General features: G+C 35.4%; 2 protein-coding genes across 6 annotated transcripts; both read right to left on the reverse strand.

The window, feature by feature from the left end:
- Nucleotides 1-3,332: 3,332 nt before the first annotated feature.
- Nucleotides 3,333-7,344, reverse strand: LOC113309072. Of its 5 annotated transcripts, none has more exons than XR_003340306.1 (4): nucleotides 7,059-7,344; nucleotides 6,241-6,796; nucleotides 4,564-5,316; nucleotides 3,333-4,126 (listed from the first exon to the last, which is right to left on the reverse strand). XR_003340306.1 is itself a non-coding variant. In XM_026557502.1 (2 exons), the coding sequence occupies exon 1, from the start codon at nucleotides 5,179-5,181 to the stop codon at nucleotides 4,621-4,623; it is 561 nt and encodes a 186-aa protein (XP_026413287.1). In that variant the 5' UTR covers nucleotides 5,182-6,225; the 3' UTR covers nucleotides 3,333-4,126; nucleotides 4,564-4,620. The 5 variants fall into 5 exon arrangements, 1 of the variants encoding a protein (XP_026413287.1); XR_003340305.1 differs by having other exon boundaries at nucleotides 6,321-6,796; nucleotides 7,030-7,344; XR_003340303.1 differs by having other exon boundaries at nucleotides 7,030-7,344.
- Nucleotides 7,345-10,800: 3,456 nt separating this feature from the next.
- LOC113310296 (enolase-phosphatase E1-like) lies at nucleotides 10,801-20,286 on the reverse strand. Its single transcript, XM_026558916.1, has 7 exons — nucleotides 20,149-20,286; nucleotides 19,301-20,022; nucleotides 17,615-18,094; nucleotides 15,824-16,546; nucleotides 13,854-14,363; nucleotides 12,025-12,731; nucleotides 10,801-11,504 (listed from the first exon to the last, which is right to left on the reverse strand). The coding sequence occupies exons 2-6, from the start codon at nucleotides 19,694-19,696 to the stop codon at nucleotides 12,504-12,506; spliced, it is 2,337 nt and encodes a 778-aa protein (XP_026414701.1). The 5' UTR covers nucleotides 19,697-20,022; nucleotides 20,149-20,286; the 3' UTR covers nucleotides 10,801-11,504; nucleotides 12,025-12,503.
- Nucleotides 20,287-20,906: the final 620 nt, after the last annotated feature.

Below are 20,906 nucleotides of genomic sequence, written 5' to 3' on the forward strand. Positions count from 1 at the left end.
ATTGGGAGGGAGGACAGGGTTGTGCATCTAGTACTTTAGAAAACACTTATTGAGAGATATGCCGTTATTTTTCACTATGCCAATCTTTTCTCAGTGTCTCGTCCACTCAAACACAATGACGTATGTATGAGTCATTTCAAAAGGAAACATCATCTCACAACCAAAGTTGCTTAATGGCTATGTCAAAGTCTGTATGAGTCAATTTCCAAAATTTCATCTTCAAAGTCAATATGGATTTAATAATCCAAATACTATAGTGATTTACATTTCACTAGATTGATTCATTAGTTTCTCTAAAATATATTTCCTTCCAAATATATTAGAGACTATAAAAGATGCAGTCAATTACATTCTCATCACTGTTTGGTTCCACATAATATCCATTTGCATGGATTTCTTTGGAATTTAACAAGGTGTGATTATCTCTCGGTACATGTAGAGATTTTGTGACGTCTTTGTTCTATATCGAAAACAAATTTTGAGTAGTGCTGCTCTCGATGATCCAATCCTCGTAATCACATTATAAAGAAATAGTTCAACAACTAGTTTAAATTCCTTAAGCTGGTGGGAAGGAAACCACTATTTGTTAGACATTGAGTCTTGAGATATTAAATAAGTGGTGTGGCCTTATTAGTAACAAAAGTGAGATTCAACTCAATTACTTTAGAGTGAATGTATGTTACGTTTCATCAAGAAATATCTCAAGTGCTTTAGAGAATTTATGTTTCTTGGGATGGTGTACTTTTCATTCCATAAGCGCGGATATTGGATTTAATTCAAGTCAATAAGATAGTCAATTGGCCCGGCAAAGTTCTTGTTGCCATTAAAGTTGATATGAAAATTGGTTGGTACTCTGATACACACATTACATTGTATATACCAACACCTATGAGTAGGTGCATTTCCAACTCTTTCATTTATGATGGGAGCTACAATTACATTTTATTTGATCCCATACTCGGTTGATACTTGTACTTTGGTGTCTTACTAATGGGGGAAAATACATCTTTGTCTCTTTTCACATGCTTTATATGAGTCGGTACGTCTAACCCTCATTACTTCGAGGTTCTTTCCATTTTCAATTTTGCTATATTTAGCTTAATTTGAGAAATTTCTTTATCTTAACAGGCCAAGAGAATCTCACTACACACGACAACCACTTACTTTTGGTTGAATAAATTACTAAGATAGTTCTCTTGTTGTTATACTTCACATATACTGGTTCGTTATTATCATGGATGAAGTAGAGGAATAAAAATTTTATGACTCATATTACCTTTTGTGAGTTCTTCCACAAAAAATTAGGATACATGTGATTTTATTTTGCAATGTATCATTTGAAACTACCGACTCTTTAAAAGTCGAGCAAGTGGATTACATCCCACAGAAAAATCAAATTTGGGGAGACAATATCAAGTACGCAATAATAGTTCAAGTACTTCTAAATCTCAAATAAATACATTGGAATCGAGTTGGTACAACCAATTGAACAAAAAACATCATTCAATTATAACCAATATCATATTCAATATTGAAATTAACCCTTTATATAATATTGACTTATCTAAGAAAAAAGAATGTTCTAAAAACAAATAAATAAGCCCAATAGATGTCCTATATAAAGATCCACATTAGTTATAGTTACATACCCCAGGCATTGGTTACCGCAGTGCATAGCCTAAACCAGAACAGACTTGGTCGCGCACGATTCGAAACCAGAACACGACACGTCTGCAATGGGTCTGGGATGGACCGGGTTGGACTTGACCGGATGCAATTCTCCTCTTTTTCCATAAGATTTCCTCGTAGTCGGATCACATCACAAAACCGACGGACGCATAACGTATGAATTGCCATAAATCATATAGCATATATAATCTCTTCAATCATGCGGTGAAAAAAAAAAATTAACTTAAGCTATGCAGACATGTTTATAAAGATGAATAAAATGATGGCATATGACAAAAATGAATGATGATTTATTAATTAACAAAGATGAACACACGAACAACAACCATCTCAATCACTCATGGAGACAAGACAAAACACACATGGGAATAATATAGAAAGATCATTTTTGTAAGAAAGCATTTGACAGAAAATAGGCAGTGCACAAAAAACCAAGACTTGGTTAATGACCGATACATACACGCATATAGTATACCGACACAATGAAACAACTAGTAACATTAAAGCTGTACTGTGATGAAATCCAAACACTAGCAGTAACGTATATCAAAGTTAATGGAGACAAACAGTGAAAATGTATGGTTGACATCATTGTGATGACATACATAGAATGGCAATACATGAGATGAATCATAACAATAAATAAAATAGCATACGTCATTGACCAATATGTACCTCCACATGATGAATCAGAGAACAGAAAACTTTATTTAGGTATACCTTTTAAATCTTCAATGGATCTGATTCTGATTGAAAGAGGAAAGATAGAATAGAAGGAGAGAACCGCATATAGAGATTGAGCTTCCTGAGGTTCACCGATCCACTAGTAATCCTCTTGTTCTTAAATCAAATCAAATCAAATCTAATCTGTCAAATTAATAAATCAAATCAAACTGTCACAATCAAAGGAAGAGAATGATATAATTCCGAACACCATTTATTTTTATTTTTTTTTGAACATCTTGTGTTTATCATCCATGTAGAAAAAAAAGAAAAAAATTAACCAATCTCGCTCTGCGGTATAGCATCGTGCATGATAACGTTTTGCAGTAGAATTATAGGAAAAGAGAAAAAAAAAAGAGACATAGAAGGGATTTCTGTTGATAAGGGATCAACCTTATTACATAGCTATAGTATCCTTTAAACACATGGAAAGGTAAACCCTAACTATATAGATGGGCCACACATCTGTGGGCTGCAGGTCCTACAACAGAAAAAAGATTCTACATTGGATTACAGGAAATTTTCTCCCTTTCCGGGATATTGGATTGAATTGAGACAATAAATTTCCCTCAAAAGAAAAATTACAAGTATAATACTCCCTTAGTTTCTTTTTAATAGGTTGGTTTTGTTTTTAGAGAAATTTAAGAAAATTAAGAGAACTAATCATTAAAAGTGGTCCTCATGACACTTGTCAATAAAATAAGTGAAGTGAAATAATCCCCATGACACTTATCAGCAAAAACAAGTGAAGTGACACTAATCATTAAAAGTGGTCCTCATGACACTTGTCAATAAAATAAGTGAAGTGAAATAATCCCCATGACACTTATCAGCAAAAGAAGTTAAGAGAAATGGTCCCCATGACACTTGTCATCAAAAGAAGTTAAGAGAAAAATAGTTACCAGAAAATTAAACTAACATTTGACTTTTCCAATTAGGAAACCAACCTATTTTTTGAAACATTTATTTATAGAAACCAGCCTATTAAAAAAAGAACGAAGGGAGTATTTATTTTCGATAAACGCAAACACCGTGTCAGATTGACGACTATATATTCGTTCAAAGTCAAGTCAGGCTTCTCGGATTCAGATGTTGAAAAAAAGAACTTTATATCCAGTCCTTTTCTCCTTCTGCAAGATATGCAGCACTGTAAGTTTGATCCAAAAAGTATGTCTTTGATATAGAAAGTATCTCTCTGGCTCTATCCCAATTCCCAACCATCGAGAGTTTAAGTTATCAAAATCGGCAATTTCACCAGTCACAAGATCCCAAGCCAGATAATAAGAAGAATCTGAACAATAACAACAATGTCCCAGCAACTCCATTCGTCTACAATTAGTCCAACTACTTCTGTTTTTCCATTAGGTCTTTGTCGTCGAACTTAACACCCCAACAACCACTCAAATATATGTTTCCAAATCCTTACAGTTTGAGATGATCTCAGGGACAGCACCTGAACTGAGAACTAAGCAAGCCATTTCAGGTATTTCAGTTTCTTGTTGGTGGTTGCAATTGTATGAGCTTCTTCATCTTGGGAATCTTTGACTACAACCTCTTGCAAGGAATTTACACCACTTGTCATCACAGCATGTTAATAGTCTTTTTCGTATCCTATCACTGATTCTAGAGATTTGCTAAAATTCGCGAAGCTGCTGCTGCAATGCCATCACGGTGTTTCCTGGTTCACATTTATCACATCCAAAGATTTCAAGACCTGCAACACAAAGATTTTGTATTTATCACGATTACAACTTCACATTAACTACGTAATTGTTATGGATTCTGCAAATAACTACAAGTTATGACAGTATGATGCAAAACACCTATATTGTTTCATTTTGAAAGAGCTACATGACGCTATGAATTGGGATTTCTAGGACACGCTAGGTTATCAATAATTGCCATAATCGAAGGTTATATTTGAACTAACGCACAAAGATGTCCGAATTTTCTTATGATTATGGTGAATTAATAGAACGGACTAGTTTTAAATGTACAATTTCAATCCCACACAGCAGAAAGTCATGTTTAAGATTGCGACTTGGGAGGGAAAACCCAATAAAGATAACAACACAAATTCATGATAAAACACAAATCTTGACTCGCAAATTAGTATAGATTGAACAAAAGTAAAAGGGTTGCAAGATTTACCTAATACCCTTTCTCGGTTGGAGAGTGAATATTTGACATATATTTGTTTCGAGCTGGCTAGGTCCTTGCCACTTTCTCTTTGCTAGACTTATCTTCCTCTTCTTTATTTTCCACACTACCTTGAATTTCCACAGCATTTTTCTTTGGCATTTTCAAGACCTTAGATTTTTTAGCTTTCTTTGGCACTTCCACCTCATCTAAATCAACTTGACTCTTGAGCAAACTGGCTTGGCTATCTTCTAATACTTCCTCAGCAACGGGAACAGCAGCAACATCTTCTTCTACTGTAGACTTAGCATGTTTGTTCTTCTTTGCACCACTACATTGCTCTTCCTCTACTTTTTTCTTCGACTTTTTCAAAAGTTTCTTAGGCTTCTTGACTTTCTTTGATTCTTCCTCGGTATCTAAAACAAGTTTCCTCTTGAGCACACTTGGAAGACTCTTTTCTAAAATTTTCTCAACAATAGGGAAAGCAACAATTTGTTCTCCCCCCTTAGACTTAACCTCCTCTTTCTTCTTCGTAGCACTACCTTCCACTTCTTCCACCTTTTTCTTCAACTTTTTCAAAATTTTCTTAGGTTTATAGGCTTGCTTCGTTTCTTCCTTCTTCTTTAACATTTTCTCTTGCTTTACAAGATCACTTGATGAAGCTATTTTTTTAGGTTTGCCAACTTCGTCAGTCTGTATAGCCTTTTCTGAACAAAAAATTACTTCTTCACTTTGTGAGTCCTCGGTAAAACGCCCATTAGATGCCTGGTCACCAATAAAATAGAAAAGAGATCAAATCTTCCAGACCAACTTGAAAGAAAATAAGAACCTGAGATGAGGTGTATATACAAACTTATTTATGTAACAATTGATTATGTAATTATGATACAATGGTAATCTATCAACAGTACTGTTCGAAACTCTTTCTGGCATAAGGCTTAAAAATATAAATGGAGAACATGCAATTTCTGTTACCAATTTCTGATAAAATAAGATCTTTTAGAAGTCAAAATTATTCATAAGTTGGATAAATAGCGGGTTATCTATCAGAGCTATCCACCGATGCAAACACAGTAGAGCTACAGCGTAGCTGCTACGCATCCAACAATTAGAAATCCATAGATGTGACCTGTACCACAGAGAAAGATCTAATGTAATTTTAAGTTAAGCTGTCAATTTTCTACATGATTCACCTAGTTGAAACAAGCATATGAGCTTCCAGAACCGAAAAAAAGTAAGTATACAACCAAGCACCTATCTTGATTACTAGGTCCCAAATACAAAGAGAGCTTAATTGCAACCAACACAGTACTAAATTTCTTAAAACAGATCAAACCCCATGTATATTTCCTAAATTGTACTTCCTTTTGTTTCACAACCGAAATTTGGTCATCCAATACACATGTTCTTGATAACCTGAGTTGCTAGACACCAGAAAATTACTACCTACCTACAGTATGTATTTTTTTATCTTGTCAACATGTACGAAGCAAGTGACAAATACACACAGATTTTTCATCTTGGAGAGAATAAAACAAGCATACAGACAGGTAACATGCCAAGGAAAAGCAGCAATAAACAAAAGGGCCAAGTATATACTACGTAATCTAATTGTAAACTCAGAAATCTACTGCGCATTTCATGCCAGTAACTAAATAAAGGAATATAGAGTAACAAAATATGGAATACCTGCAACAGTTTGGGAGCTTCTACATCACACTTGGTCACTAACTGAATAAAGGAATACTAAATACTGAATTATGGTATACCTGCCGCAGTTCAGGAACTTCTTCATACTCAATCAGATACTTCTTCAGATAAGTTTAGAAGACCGTAAATGCTACTTGACTCAATCAAATGTATGGAGATTAGATATCGATGGACAGCAAGCCTTGGTATAATCCTCTTCTCCAAGCTATAAGTAAAAATGCCAACATTCCTACGCAAATACGATAGCCTATAACCCATTTGAGTCACAAGGTAATCCGTTATAGCAGTTATCTTCTTCACAGATACAAATAAACATTTCGGATACTTCTTAAATGAAATTTCAAGTTCTTCATCAGTCGAACCCCATTTCCTATAAACATTCATTCTATCTTCCAAAGTCGTTTCACTTATAGCTCTCGCACCACGAAGGGTTTCGATAAATGCAGATTTACAAGGATCCAATCCCTTACTCTTAACCTCTTGTACAGCAGCTTTGAACCTATCAGAGTCCTCCACGAACCGCCTTGGGTGGTTCCTGAAAAACAAGATTATATTTTCTTCAGGAACACCTTCATCTCTCAAAATCTTAAAGGAGCTGAGTATCAATTTCTCATATGATTCTAGACTAAACTGTATACTTGTTTTTTGAAGAACAGGAAATACATATCTGTCAGTTCCAACAATGTTCTTAACGAAATCATACTAAGGAGTTAGAAATCTCTTTAGAAAACAAATAAACAAGTTTGGATATAAGAATGGAAACAATACATGTAAGTAATTTTGGCCTCTTCTCTTACTGATGAGTTTGGTGATGTCTGGTTTAGTGAAACCGTATGACTCAAGGAGAGTGATAACTGAATCTGGATTTGATAGGTAAGTGAATTTAATTTTTGTAGATGCAGTGGGAGCTGATTTTTCTGATAATCCACATGAATTCATAAGGTATGACATTTCAGCTGATGGTGATGAAGAAGAACTAGTGCTGGGATCCATGGATGGAGTAGATTCTTACAGTAGTCAGGGGAAATTAGGGTTTTAGATAGGATTTTGGGCGATAAAATTGAGAGGAAAGCACTTCACTGGGACTGGGATCTGGGTTAGGGACAATGTGGGGTTCCCCAGGTCCAGGGGTGTAAATTCGGGCAGGCCGGGCCGCCCGACCCAAAAACTAAGACAGGCCGGGAAGACCAGGCTTAATATTTGTGAGCCCGTAAACAAATTCAGGCCGGGCACAAGTAAATAATTTGCTACCCAAAGACCGTCCAAAATCCGCTTTTTATACGGGCAGGCCAGATCGGGCGGGACATGCCACTATTTTGGTTTTTTTTTTTAAGTTTAAATTTTCAAATGAACGGTGTTAAATACAATATCATTTCCTTTCCAACATCGCATATCGTAAGTGATAGTATTATTTTATATTTAAATTACACTGACAAATTTTTAATTTTATCCTATAATAAATAATTAATTAGAGTACAATAAACTTTCTAATAAGAAAATACATGACCATTAATGTTTTGAAAAGGTTAATTATAAGTAAAAAAACAATTATATATTTTATTTTTCTTGACACAAAATTGACAATTATAAAATTGTAACTTTTAAGTCTTTTTAAGAGGATATTAAATGATTAATGGCACGTAGAAGGATTTCAGGCCGGGCACCAGGCCGAGCACCAGACCGGGCATCATAATTAATCGCAAAGCCCGAGACCGTCCAATAAATTAATCCAGGCCAGGCCGGGTGGTCCATGACGGGCCATAACAGGCTTTGGGCTACTTCGGGTACAGACGGGCTCGGACGGATACAGGCAGGTCGAGTATTTTCGGGTATTATTTACACCCCTACCCAGGTCATTAAAAAATTAGGGGCAAAAATGGACGAAAAGGTAATTCTGATTAGACAGTTTTTTTTTTTTTTTGGAGTAGACGAGTTCAACTCTGCTGTAAAATTGAGTTCAAAAAAAAAAAAAACTCTGCTGTAAAATACTGTTGTCTCTGGAAAATTGATACTTTTAATTTTCAAATTTAACCTATTTTTAATTAAATTTTTTTTAAAATAAAACAAAAATATCACTTTTTCTAAAACAAAAACATAGGCACAATTGCTAAAAAACAGGTGCCAGTCAGAATTTTATTGTTCTATATGGATTGATAATGATCTTAGTAAATCTGATTCCCTCCTTTAACGATCATTTTGTGCAGCGGTGTTGGGAACTAAGGTGTTTTCACTTTTCATTTACTCCCCCGGCGTTTAAAACTGAGCTTAGTTTTCTCTTTTCAGGGGCATCTGATTGGCTTAAATTCAGAAAAGAGGGAGTATTATAAACAGATTTAAATCAGATAATTGGCTTAAATTCAGTTTTTTTAAAAAAAAACACAGCCTTTTAAAAGAAAAAGCTGTGGAATTTAGGCTGTGGGAACTAATATTCCTTCATAAACCTCATTTCAAATTTTTCAGAGTCTTTGTTCATCATCCAAACCATCAGAACTTAAGTCGTCATCCTAGATAATTCTACCAGTGACAAAATCCCAAGCCAGATAATCAGAAGTATGAACAAAGTCCAAGAACCACCATTAGTCTACACAACTGGTCCAACTACTTCCGATCCGGGGTGTATTTCCATTAGGTCTTCCTCGGCAACCTTAACATCCCAACAACAAGCCAAATCCAAATCCACAGTTTGAGATGATCTCAAGGACTGCATATGAACTGAGAACCAAGCCATTTCAGGTATTTCAATTTCTGCATAGTGCTTGTAATTGCATGATTCTTCATCTTGGGGATCTAGAGTACAACCTCTAATGGACGCATGACTAGTCTAAGCCCTGCGAGGAATTAACATCTCTTGTCATCCCAATGATACTTAACTGGATTTGGTATCATGATTCTTCATCATGGTGCTTAATCGGTTAAGTTAAGCACCATGATACTTGTCATCCCAACATGTTAATAGCCTATCACTGATGCTAGAGGTTTGCTTCAATTCCTGGAGTTGCTGCCATTAACAATGTCACCATATAGAGCTTCCTGGTTCATATTTATCGCATCCAAAGACTTCAAGGCCTGCAATACAAAGATTTTGCATTTATCACAACTAATAACTACACATTAACTATGTAGTTACACCACTATAACAAAAAACACCAGTATGGTTTCATACATTTAACTAGTTTGATCAGGTTATGAATCATCCCCTACCTTAACGTATTCAACCAACAACAAGCAATACAGCCCATTTTTGTTTTATCCTTCTCATAAGTCTGTGTTCACTTGTGGTAAGCTTTACATTTTGGAAGAACTACATGACACTATGAACTAGAATTTCTAGGACACAATAGGTCATGTTATATTTGAGCTGACACACATTTTATCAAGTTAGAACATACTTATCATAATCAAACATGTCAGAATTTTCTTACGATTATGGTAAATTGTTAGAACGGACCAGTTTTAAAGTTACAATTTCAACCCCAGACAGCAGAAAGTCATGTTTAAGATTGCAAGGGAAAACCCATTAAAAGATAACAGCAATTCCCTTTCTTTCTGAAATGAAAATAATAACAGCAATTCATGATAAAACGCAATTCTTGACCCTAGATACAATAGCAAAATAGTATTAGGAAATCCACAAAGTAAAAGAGTTGCAAGATTTACCTCATAGGCTAATACCCGGTTGGAGAGTGGATATCTTGTTTCAAGCTGGATAGGTCCTTGCAGCTCTCCTCCTTATCTTCCTCTTGCTACTTCGCAGCACTACCTTGAACTTCCTCAACTTTTTTCTTTGACTTTTTCAAAACCTTCTTAGGCCTTTGGGCTTTCTTAGGTTCTTCCGCAGAATCTAAAAAAAGTTTCCTCTCCACAGGCTTATCCTCTTCTTCCTTCTGAGCATCACAACCTTGCACTACCTCCACCTTTTTCTTTAACTTTTTCCAAATCTTCTTTAGGTTTTTTGGCTTTCTTTAGTTCTTCCTCCTCCTGCTCCAGCTTTTCATTTTGGTGCACAAGATCTCTCGATGAAGCTTTCTTCTTAAGTCCGCCAACTTCACTGTTATAACGACTTTTGCCACCTTTGGCAAAGCTGCTACACTTTCAGGATCAAAATATACTACTTCATTTTCTGGGTCCTCCGTGACAGGGATAACAGATGCCTGGTTGTAAATTCAATACAAAAGAGATTACATATTTCAGACCAGCTCATGTGAACAATAACTATAATTTGATGCTAACGAAATGCATCACTGGGTAAAAGGTATCTTAGAAATGAATGAGTACGGATTCTGCAGAATAGCATATAATGGCCTACTTTCATATTCACAATAATTCTGTACAGTCAGTATGTGAACTATCACATTCACCTAAAGCATACCCTAACTAACAAAAAAAAGAAGGTTTCAAATTCCAGAACTATAAAAAGTCGAGTAATTTGAACCCAAATGTAGATAAAGTAAGTGCAAGCTCAAAGTTTGTAAAGTAAAAATGACATCCAAGGAAACCAAATATGTTACAGATCATAAAATGGAATGAAAAACAGCTACGGACCCACATAAAACATACTTCGTGAAAGATCAAGGAGAGCAGAAACTCAGGTACTTAGCATCAGTTTATAGTTCTTGATTTATATTTATCAAGAAAACATGCCAAGGAAAAGCAGGAATAAATAAAAGGGCCTACAAATTCCAGGTTACTAACTGAATAAAGGAATAGTAAGCAGTGAAAGAGTGGTGTACTTGAAACAGCTCGGGGACTTCTACATCATACTTGATCATAGCAGTACCTTGCATTTCCTTAGCTTTTTTCTTCTTCGGCTTTATCAAAACCTTCTTAATTTTTTTAGCTTTCTTCGACTCTTCCACCTCATCTAAAGAAACTTTTCTCTTGAGCATGCTTGCTTGACTATTTTCTAACACTTTCTCAACCACAGAAACAGCAGCAACCTCATCTTCTTCCTTAGACTTATCATGCTCTTCCTTCTTCGCAGCACTATCTTGCACTACCTCCACATTTTTCTTTGACTTTTTCAAAAGTTTCTTAGGCGTTTTGGCTTTCTTCGATTCTTCCTCCAACTTTTTCTCTTGTTCCACTAGATCACCTGACAAAGCTTTTTCCTTAGGTGCACCAACTTCACTTTGGTTAACCACATTTGCCACCTCTGGTAGAGCTGCTCTACTCTCTGTCACACGCTCATGACAAAAAATAACTTCTTCATTTTGAGAGTCCTCCACAACAGGCCTATTAGATACCTGGTTATAAATTTAACACAGGTATTATATATTTCAGACCAGCTTATGTGAAGAATAACCATAACAATGTTATTGTTAGTGGAATGCATCGCTAGTAGGTATTTTAAAAAGGAGTGAGTATAGATTCTACAGAATAGCTTACTTTCATGCTCATGATAATTCTGTACGGTTACTATGTGAACTATTCACTGAAATGGTACATACAAATTCGCTTAAAGTATACCCTAACTAATTTAAAAAAAAGTTTCAAATTTGAGGACTAAGAAAAGATTTGAGTCATTTGAACCGAAGTGTAGATAAAGTAGGTGCAAGCTCAGAGTTCATAAAGTAAAATAGCACCAAATACAAGGACGTGATCAATATGGCAAATTAAGTACACAGATAAGTTTCATGTTGGAGAGCATAATACCAGGAAAAGCAGGAACAAATAACAGGGTCTAGAACATATTCCATCTTACTAACTGAATAAAAGAATACTAAGCAAGAATAAAGGAATACTAAGCAGTGAAAGATATTATACCTGCAACAGCTCAGGAACTTATACATCATACTTGATTGTGGCACTACCTTGCATTTCCTTAGCTTTTTTCTTTGGCCTTTTCAAAGATTTCTTCTTCGACCCTTCCACCTCATCCAAAGAAACTTTACTCTTGAGCATACTTGCCTGACTATTTTCTTACACTTTCTCAACCTTCGAAACAGCAGCAACCTCATCTTCTTCCTTAGACTTAGCAGGCTCTTCCTTTTTTGCAGCACTACGTTGATCTTCTTCTACTTTCTACTTTGAATTTTTCAAAAGTTTTTTAGGCTTTTTGGCTTTCTTAAGTTCTTCCACGGTATCTAGAACAAGTTTCCTCTTGAGCATACTTGCTTGACTATGTTCTATTATTTTCTCGATGATAGGGACAGCAACAATATCTTCTTCCTCTTTAGACTTTCCCCCCTCTTCATTCTTCGCAGCACTACCTTGCACTACCTCCACATTTTTCTTTGACTTTATCAAAATCTTCTTAGGTGTTTTGGGTTCCTTCGATTCCTCCTCCTCCAACTTTTTCTGTTGTTCAGATAGATCACTCGACAAAGCTTTTTTTTTTTAGGTTTGCCAACCTCGTTTCCGTCAACAACATTTACTACATTTGGTAGAGCTGCTATACTCTCTGTCACACTTTCTGGACTTAAAGTTACCTCTTCATTTTGTGGGTCCTCCATGACAGGACTTTTAGATGCCTGGTTATAAATTTAATACAAAAGAGATTATATATAAAGAAGCATCCAAGTACAAGAACATGATCAATATGGCAGATCATACGGGACAAGGAAATGAAGAATAGTGACTGACCCACCTACAAACATACTTTGTAAAAGATCAAGTAGAGCAGAAATTGTAAAAGATCAAGTAGAGCAGAAATGCAAGTATATAGCTTGGGATATACATTTATCAAGAATCTAGCATCAGTTTTTACAATAAAAAAATCAAAGTTAAATACATCACACATAAGGCTAGGTGTTTTTTCCATACACTATATACAGTAGTTTCGGTTTTCATCACCTTCAGCAATCGAAAACTATATTTCATCTCGACTATACACGACATATTTTATGGTAGTTAGGGGTATGAAGGAGAATACACCCTAATGTAGGGAACAACACAAAAATATGTTCGATTAAGTAACCGTGTTTCCTCGAAACCCTTCGTGGCACAAAAATAAATAATCAAGCGGAGAACATTCAATTTTCAATACAATGAGACTTCTGAAAAATCTAAATTATTCATACGATGGATGTCATGTCTAGACTAATTGGAGAAGATGAGTCTGTGAAATGGAACATATCCACGTCAAAGTGTAGCGATCCAAAGGCCTAATTTAAGTGATTTATAGAAGAATAAGTTTGAACAATTAGTGGGTTATATCCATTAAGTTATCCTTGAATAAGTTATCCCTACAAAGAATGATTTACTTTGAAGTCTGACCTGCAAACTTTCTCCACAAAAGACCAAGTGGAAACACACATAAGAGATTTCCAAACATTAAAGACAAAAAACAAACACCTGCTACTAGGTCTTGTATAGATTCTTGCCATTGCAGCCTACACATTGTACTAAACTTCTTAAAACCAAACAACAAACCGAAAAACCAAGACATACATAGGCAGTTTTCGTGCTGTCAACATGTAAGTGGCAAGTGATGGGTACACAGATAATTATCATTTTGGAGAGCATAAAAGAAGCATACATACAGCAAACATGCCAAGGAAAAGCAGGAACAAATAAAAGGGCCCAACCTACAATACATTCCATGCATGTTTCTAACTGAATAACAGAATACTAAGCAGTGAAAGATGGTATACCTGCAACAGCTCAGGGACTTCTACATCATACTTGATCGCAGCAGTACCTTGCATTTCCTTAGCTTTTTTCTTCTTCGGCTTTTTCAAAACCTTTTTAATTTTTTTAGCTTTCTTCGACTCTTCCAACTCATCTAAAGAAACTTCACTCATGAGCATGCTTGCTTGACTATTTTTTAACACTTTCTCAACAATAGAAACAGCAGCAACCACATCTTCTTCCTTGGACTTGTCATGCTCTTCCTTCTTCGGAGCAGTATTTTGACCTACCTGCACATTTCTTTTTGACTTAATCAAATTCTTCTTAGGCGTTTTGGTTTTCTTCGATTCTTCCTCATCCTCCAACTTTTTCTCTTGTTCCACTAGATCACTCGACGAAGCTTTTTTCACAGGTTCGCTTTGATCAACCACATTTGCCACCTCTGGTAGAGCTGCTATACTCTCTGTCACACTTTCTGAACAAAAAGCTACTTCTTTATTTTGAGAGTCCTCTGTGACAGGCCTATTAGATACCTGGTTATAAGTTTAATAGAAAAGATATTATATATTACAGACCAGCTTATGTGAACAATAACCATAACAATGTTATTGTTAACGGAATGCATCGCTAGTAGGTATTTTAAAAATGAGTGAATATAGATTCTACAGAATAGCATACATTCATGTTCACGATAATTCTGTACAGATAGTATGTAAAAAATCTCAAATTTTAGGACTGTGAAAAGATTTGAGTCGTTTGAACCGAAATGTAGATAAAGTAAGTGCAAGCTCAGACTTTATAGAGTAACATAGCACCAAGTACAAGGACATGATCAATATGAAATATTAAGTTACAGATCATACATGGGGAGGAAATGAAAAATAAAATAGTGACCGACATACCTATAAAGTAGAAACATACTTTGTGAAGGATCAAGGAGAGCAGAAATGCAAGTATTTAGCCAGGTATTTATAAATATCAAGTGATGGGTACACACATAATTTTCATTTTAGCGAGCATATTAGAAGCATACATACAGCAAACATGCCAAGGAAAAGCAAGAACAAATCAAAGTGCCTACAACACATTTCATGTTACTAACTGAATAAAGAAATACTAAGCAGTGAAAGATGGTATACCTGCAACAGCTCAGGGACTTGTACATCATAGTTGATCGCAGCACTACCTTGCATTTCCTCAGGTTTTTTCTTCGGCTTTCTCAATACCTTCTTAATTTTTTTAGCTTTCTTCGACTCTTCCACCTCATCTAAAGAAACTTTACTCTCGAGCACACTTGCTACACTATTTTCTAACACTTTCTCAACCACAGAAACAGCAGCAACCTCATCTTCTTCCTTAGAAAAATCATGTTCTTCCTTTTTTGCACCACTACATTGCTCTTCCACTACCTTTTTCTTTGACTATTTCAAAAGTTTCTTAGGCCTTTTGGCTTTCTTAGGTTCTTCCACGGTGTCGAAAACAAGTTTCCTTAGACAAATCATGTTCTTCCTTTTTTGCACCACTACATTGCTCTTCCACTACCTTTTTCTTTGACTTTTTCAAAAGTTTCTTAGGCCTTTTGGCTTTCTCATGTTCCTATTGATTCATGCCATTCCAAACACAAATGGAACATGAGTTTAACATCTTAAAACCAAAGAACAAACACCAAACGAGACATAAATTTCCTAGATTGTATTTCCTTTGTTTTACACCCAATATTTTAGTCATCGCATACATATGTTTTAATCTTTTGGACAAAGTGAGTTGTTACTTGTTAGACTGCAAAAAAAATAAAATAAAATAAAATAAAACATACACTATGTAGTTTTCTTTTCTTCCTGTCAACATGTATGTGGCAAGTGACTGGTACACACATAAGTTTCATTTTGGAGAGCGTAATACAAGGAAAAGCAGGAACATATTAAAGTGCCTACAACACATTCCATGTTACTATCTGAAATAAAGGAATACTAAGCAGTGAAAGATGGTATACCTGCAATAGCTCAGGGACTTGTACATCATACTTGATCGCAGCACTGCCTTGCATTTGCTCAGCTTTTTTCTTCGGCTTTTTCAATACCTTCTTAAATTTTTTAGCTTTCTTCGACTCTTCCACCTCATCTAAAGAAACTTTACTCTTGAGCATGCTTGCATCACTATTTTCTAACACTTTTACAACCACAGAAACAGCAGCAACCTCATCTTCTTCCTTAGACATATCATGTTCTTCCTTTTTTGCACCACTACATTGTTCTTCCACTACTTTTTTCTTTGACTTCTTCAAAAGTTTCTTAGGCCTTTTGGCCTTCTTAGGTTCTTCCATGGTATCAAAAACAAGTTTCCTCTTGGGCATACTTGCTTGACTATCTTCTAATATTTCCTCAATGATAGGGACAGCAACAATATATTCTTCCTCTTTAGACATTTTCTCGTCTTCCTTCTTTGCAGCACTATCTTGCACTACCTCCACATTTTTCTTTGACTTTATCATAATCTTCTTAGAAGTTTTGGTTTTCATCGATTCTTCCTCATCCTCCAACTTTTTCTCTTGTTCCACTAGATCACTCGATGAAGCTTTTTTCTTAGGTTCGCCAACTTTACTTTGGTCAACCACATTTGCCACCTTGGGTAGAGCTGCTATACTCTCTGTCACACTTTCTGGACAAAAAGTTCCCTCTTCATCTTGTGAGTCCTCCATGACAGGCCTATTAGATGCCTGGTTATAAATTAAATACAAAAGATATTATACATGGCAGGAATAAAATAGCATCCATGTAAAAGGACATGATCAGTATAGCAAATTAAGTTACAGATCATACAGGACAAGGAAATGAAAAATAGTGACTGACTCACCTAGAAACATACTTTCTAAAAGATCAAGGAGAGCAGAAATGCAAGTATTTAGCTTGGGATTTATATTTACCGAGAAAATAGCATCAGTTTTTACCACAGAACACATAAGGCTAGATGTTATTTCCGTAACCTACATACAGTGGTTTCTGTTTTCACTACCTTCGGCTATAGAAAACAATATTTTATCTCGACTATTCATTACATATTTTATTGCAGTTAAGGGTCTGAAGAAGAATACACCCTAATTTAGTGAACAATACAAAAATATGTTCGATTAAGTAATTAAAAGACAGTGGTAATCTACTAAATGTATTTCCTCGAAACCCTTTGTGGCACAAAACTAAATAATCAAGCGGAGAACATACAATTTCCAATACAATGAGACTTCTAAAAACTCTAGACTAATTGGAGAAAATGAGCCTGTGAATGGAAAATATCCACGTCAAAGTGTAGCGGTCCACAGCCCTCATTTATGTGATTTATAGTGGGTTATATTCATTAAGTTATCCATGAATGATTTACTTTTAAGTCAACGTGCCAATTTTCTCCACAAATTACCATGTGGAAACACACGTAAGAGCTTTCCCAACACTAAAAACAAAAACCAAGCACCTACCTTTATTACTAGGACTCATATTAATTCTTTCCAATGCAAACACAAATGGAACTTAATTGCAGCCTACACATTGTACTAAACTTCTTTAAACCAAAAAACTAAAACATACACCAAGTAGTTTTCTTACTGTCAACATGTAAGTGGCAAGTGGGTACACACATAATTATCATTTGGAGAGAATAAAGGAAGCATACGTAGAGCACACATATATGCCATGAAAAAGCAGGAACAAATAAAAGGGCCTACAACACATTCCATGTTACTAACTGAATAAAAGAATATAAAAAGAATATTAAGCAGTGAAAGATGGTATACCTGCAACAGATCAGGGACTTCTACATCATACTTGATCGCAGCAGCACCTTGGATTTCCTTAGCTTTTTTCTTCTTCGGCTTTTTCAAAACCTTCTTAACTGCTTTCTTCGACTCTTCCACCTCATCTAAAGAAACTTTACTCTTGAGCATGCTTGCTTGACTATTATCTAACACTTTCTCAAGCATAGAAACAGCAACAACCTCATCTTCTTCCTTAGACTTATCATGCTCTTCCTTCTTTGCATAACTATCTTGCATTATCTCTTCAGTTTTCTTCGACTTTATCAAAATCTTCTTAGGCGTTTTGGCTTTCATCGATTCCTTCTCACTTGATGAAGCGTAGTTCTTAGGCTCACTAACTTCACTTTGGTCAAGCACATTTGCCACCTCCGGTAGAGCTGCTATACTCTCTGTCACACTTTCTGGACAAAAAGCTACGTCTTCATCTTGCGAGTCCCCCGTGACAGGCTTATTAGATGCCTGGTTAAAAATTTAATACAAAAGATATTATATATTTCGGACCAGCTTATGTGAAGAACAACCATAACAATGTTATTGTTATTGGAGTACGTCGCTAGTAGGTATTTTAAAAATGAGTGAGTAAAGATTCTACAGAAAAGTATATAATGGCATACTTTCATGTTCACAATAATTCTGTACAGTTAGTATGTGAATTATCCACTGAAATGGCACACATACATTAACTTAAAGTATTTAAAAAAAAAAAAAAGCTGAACGATGAAAAGATTTGAGTCATTTGAACCAAAATGTAGATAAAGTAAGTGCACGCTCGGAGTTTATAAATTAAAATAGCATCCAAGTACAAGGACATGATCAATATGGCAAACTATGTTACAGATCATACAGGAGAAGGAAATGAAAAATATTGACTGACCCGCCTTGAAACGTACTTTGTAAAAGATCGAGGAGAGCAGAAATGCAATTATTTAGCCAGGGATTTATATCAAGAAAATAACATCAGTTGTTACCATAAAAATTCACAGACAAATACATCACACATAAGGCTGGATGTTTTTCTATAAACTACATACAGCAGTTTCTGTTTTAGACACCATTGGCTATCGAAAACTATATTTCATCTTGAATATTCAAGACACAAATTATTGTATTTCGGGGTCTGTAGAAGAATACACCCTAAATTATGTGAACAGAAAAAATATGTTTGATTAAGTAATTAAAATGCAGTGGTTATCTACTAAACAATATTTCCTCGAAACTCTTTTTGGCATAAAACTAAAATAATCGAATGGAGAACATTCAATTACTGATTTAATGGGACTTCTTAAAACTCTATATCATACATACCACGTCAGAGTTTAGCGGTCCACAGCCCTCATTTATGAAACAAACAAGAAACCACACATAATTTTCCTAGATTGTATTTCCATTTTTTTACACCCAAAAATTTAGTATTCCCATACATATGTTTTGATATTTTAGACAAACTGAGTTGTTATTTGTTAGACAGCAAAAACTAAAATATACACTGGGTAGTCTTCTTGTCAACATGTATGTGGCAAGTCGTAAGTTCCATTTTGGAGAGCATAAAGAAGCATACATACAGCTAACATGCCAAGGATAAGCAGGAACAGATAAAAGCGCGTACAAGACATTTCTATGTTACTAACTGAATAAAGAAATACTAAGCAGTGAAAGATGGTATACCTGCAACAGCTCAGGGACTTCTGTGTCATACTTAATAGCAACACTACCTTGCACTTCCTCAGCTTTTTTCTTAAGCTTTTTGAAAATCTTCTTAATTATTTTAGCTTTTTCTGACTCTTCCGCCTCATTTAAAGCCACCTTACTCTTGAGCACACTTGCTTGATTATTTTCTAACACTTTTTGAGCCATAGAACCAGCAGCAACCTCATCTTCTTCCTTAGACTTATCATGCTCTTCCTCTTTTGCATCACTACATTGCGCTTCCTCTACTTTTTTCTTTGACTTTCTCAGAAGTTTCTTAGGGCTTTCGGCTTTCTTAGGTTCTTCCGCGGTAGCTAAAACAAGTTTACTCTTGAGCATACTTGCATCACTCTCTTCTAATATTTTCTCAACCATAGGGACAGCAACAATATCTTCTTCCTCCTCAGACTTTTCCTCTTCTTCCTTCTGTGCAACACTACCTTGTGCTTCCTCAAAAAAATTCTCTGGCTTTATAAAAATCTTCTTAGGCGTTTTAGCTTTCTTCAAATCTTCCGCCTCCTCTAACTTTTTTTCTTGTTTCACAAGATCACTAGATGAAGCTTTTTTATCAGGTTCACCAACTTCACTTTTGTCAACACATTTGACTCCTTTGGTAGAGCTGCTATACTCTCTGTCGCACTTTCTGGACAAAAAGTTGCCTCTTTATTTTGGAAGTCCTCCGTAACAGGCCTATTTGATGCCTGGTTACAAATCAAATACATAAGAAATTAAAATTCTAAGACCAATTTGAAAGCAGATAAAAACCAAATCAAATATATAAGAGACTAAAATTTTCAGACCAACTTGGAAGAAGATAAGAACCTAACCTGCAATAGCTCAGGAACTTCCACAACACACTTGATTGCAGCAGTATCTTGCACTTGTTCTAGTTTTGTCTTTGACTTTTTCAGAATTTTCTTAGGTTTATTTGTTTTCTTTGATTCTTCCACTTTATTTGAAGCAACTTTCTGACTATCTTCTACTACTTTCTCAACCCCGGGGACATGATCAATTTCGTCTTCCTCAATAGGCTTATCCTCTTGTTCCTTCTTCATAGCACTACCTTGCATGCCTTCTTCCATGACATGCCCATTTAATGCCTGATTATAAATCTAATAATATACAAGAAATTATTATTCCAGACCAACTTGAAAGAAGATAACAACAACTTAAGGTGAGATGAGGAGAATGCACACTTATTTATTTATGTAACAATACTGTTCAAAACTCTTTCTGGCATAAAACTAAATAATCAAGTGGAGAACTTTCTATTTCTGATAAAAAAAGACATTGCAAAACTATAAATCATTGTGAAGATGGATGTCATGGTCAGATTAATCCAGAAACAAAAGTCCCTGAAATGAAAAGAGTCCACAAAGTATGACTGTGCACCACCGACTATTGTGTAAATCATAAATGAATCGGAAAAAGGGTTTCGTGTAAGAATGCTCCTAAGCAGGGGGAATGCAATGGCAATTTATTCTTCTCGTGTTTTCACAATCTAATATGTTATAGAGAAGCAAAAAATGCCGGAAATACACTGTAAACTAAAAAAACTTCGAGAGATCCTGACAATTCACCTCAT

Source organism: Papaver somniferum, chromosome 9, assembly GCF_003573695.1.
Source record: "Papaver somniferum cultivar HN1 chromosome 9, ASM357369v1, whole genome shotgun sequence".
In the NCBI taxonomy this organism is placed as follows: Eukaryota; Viridiplantae; Streptophyta; class Magnoliopsida; order Ranunculales; family Papaveraceae; genus Papaver; species Papaver somniferum.

Bases quoted from the DNA above. Each gene is read 5' to 3' on its own strand.
- LOC113309072 (XM_026557502.1), bottom strand. From the start codon at position 5,181: ATGTTAAAGAAGAAGGAAGAAACGAAGCAAGCCTATAAACCTAAGAAA.
- LOC113310296 (XM_026558916.1), bottom strand. From the start codon at position 19,696: ATGGTTGAGAAAATATTAGAAGAGAGTGATGCAAGTATGCTCAAGAGT. The intron at 18,095-19,300 runs GTATACCATCTT...ATTTTTAACCAG, and splicing joins AAGTCCCTGAGCTGTTGCAG to GCATCTAATAAGCCTGTCAC. The intron at 16,547-17,614 runs GTATACCATCTT...ATTTATAACCAG, and splicing joins AAGTCCCTGATCTGTTGCAG to GCATCTAATAGGCCTGTCAT.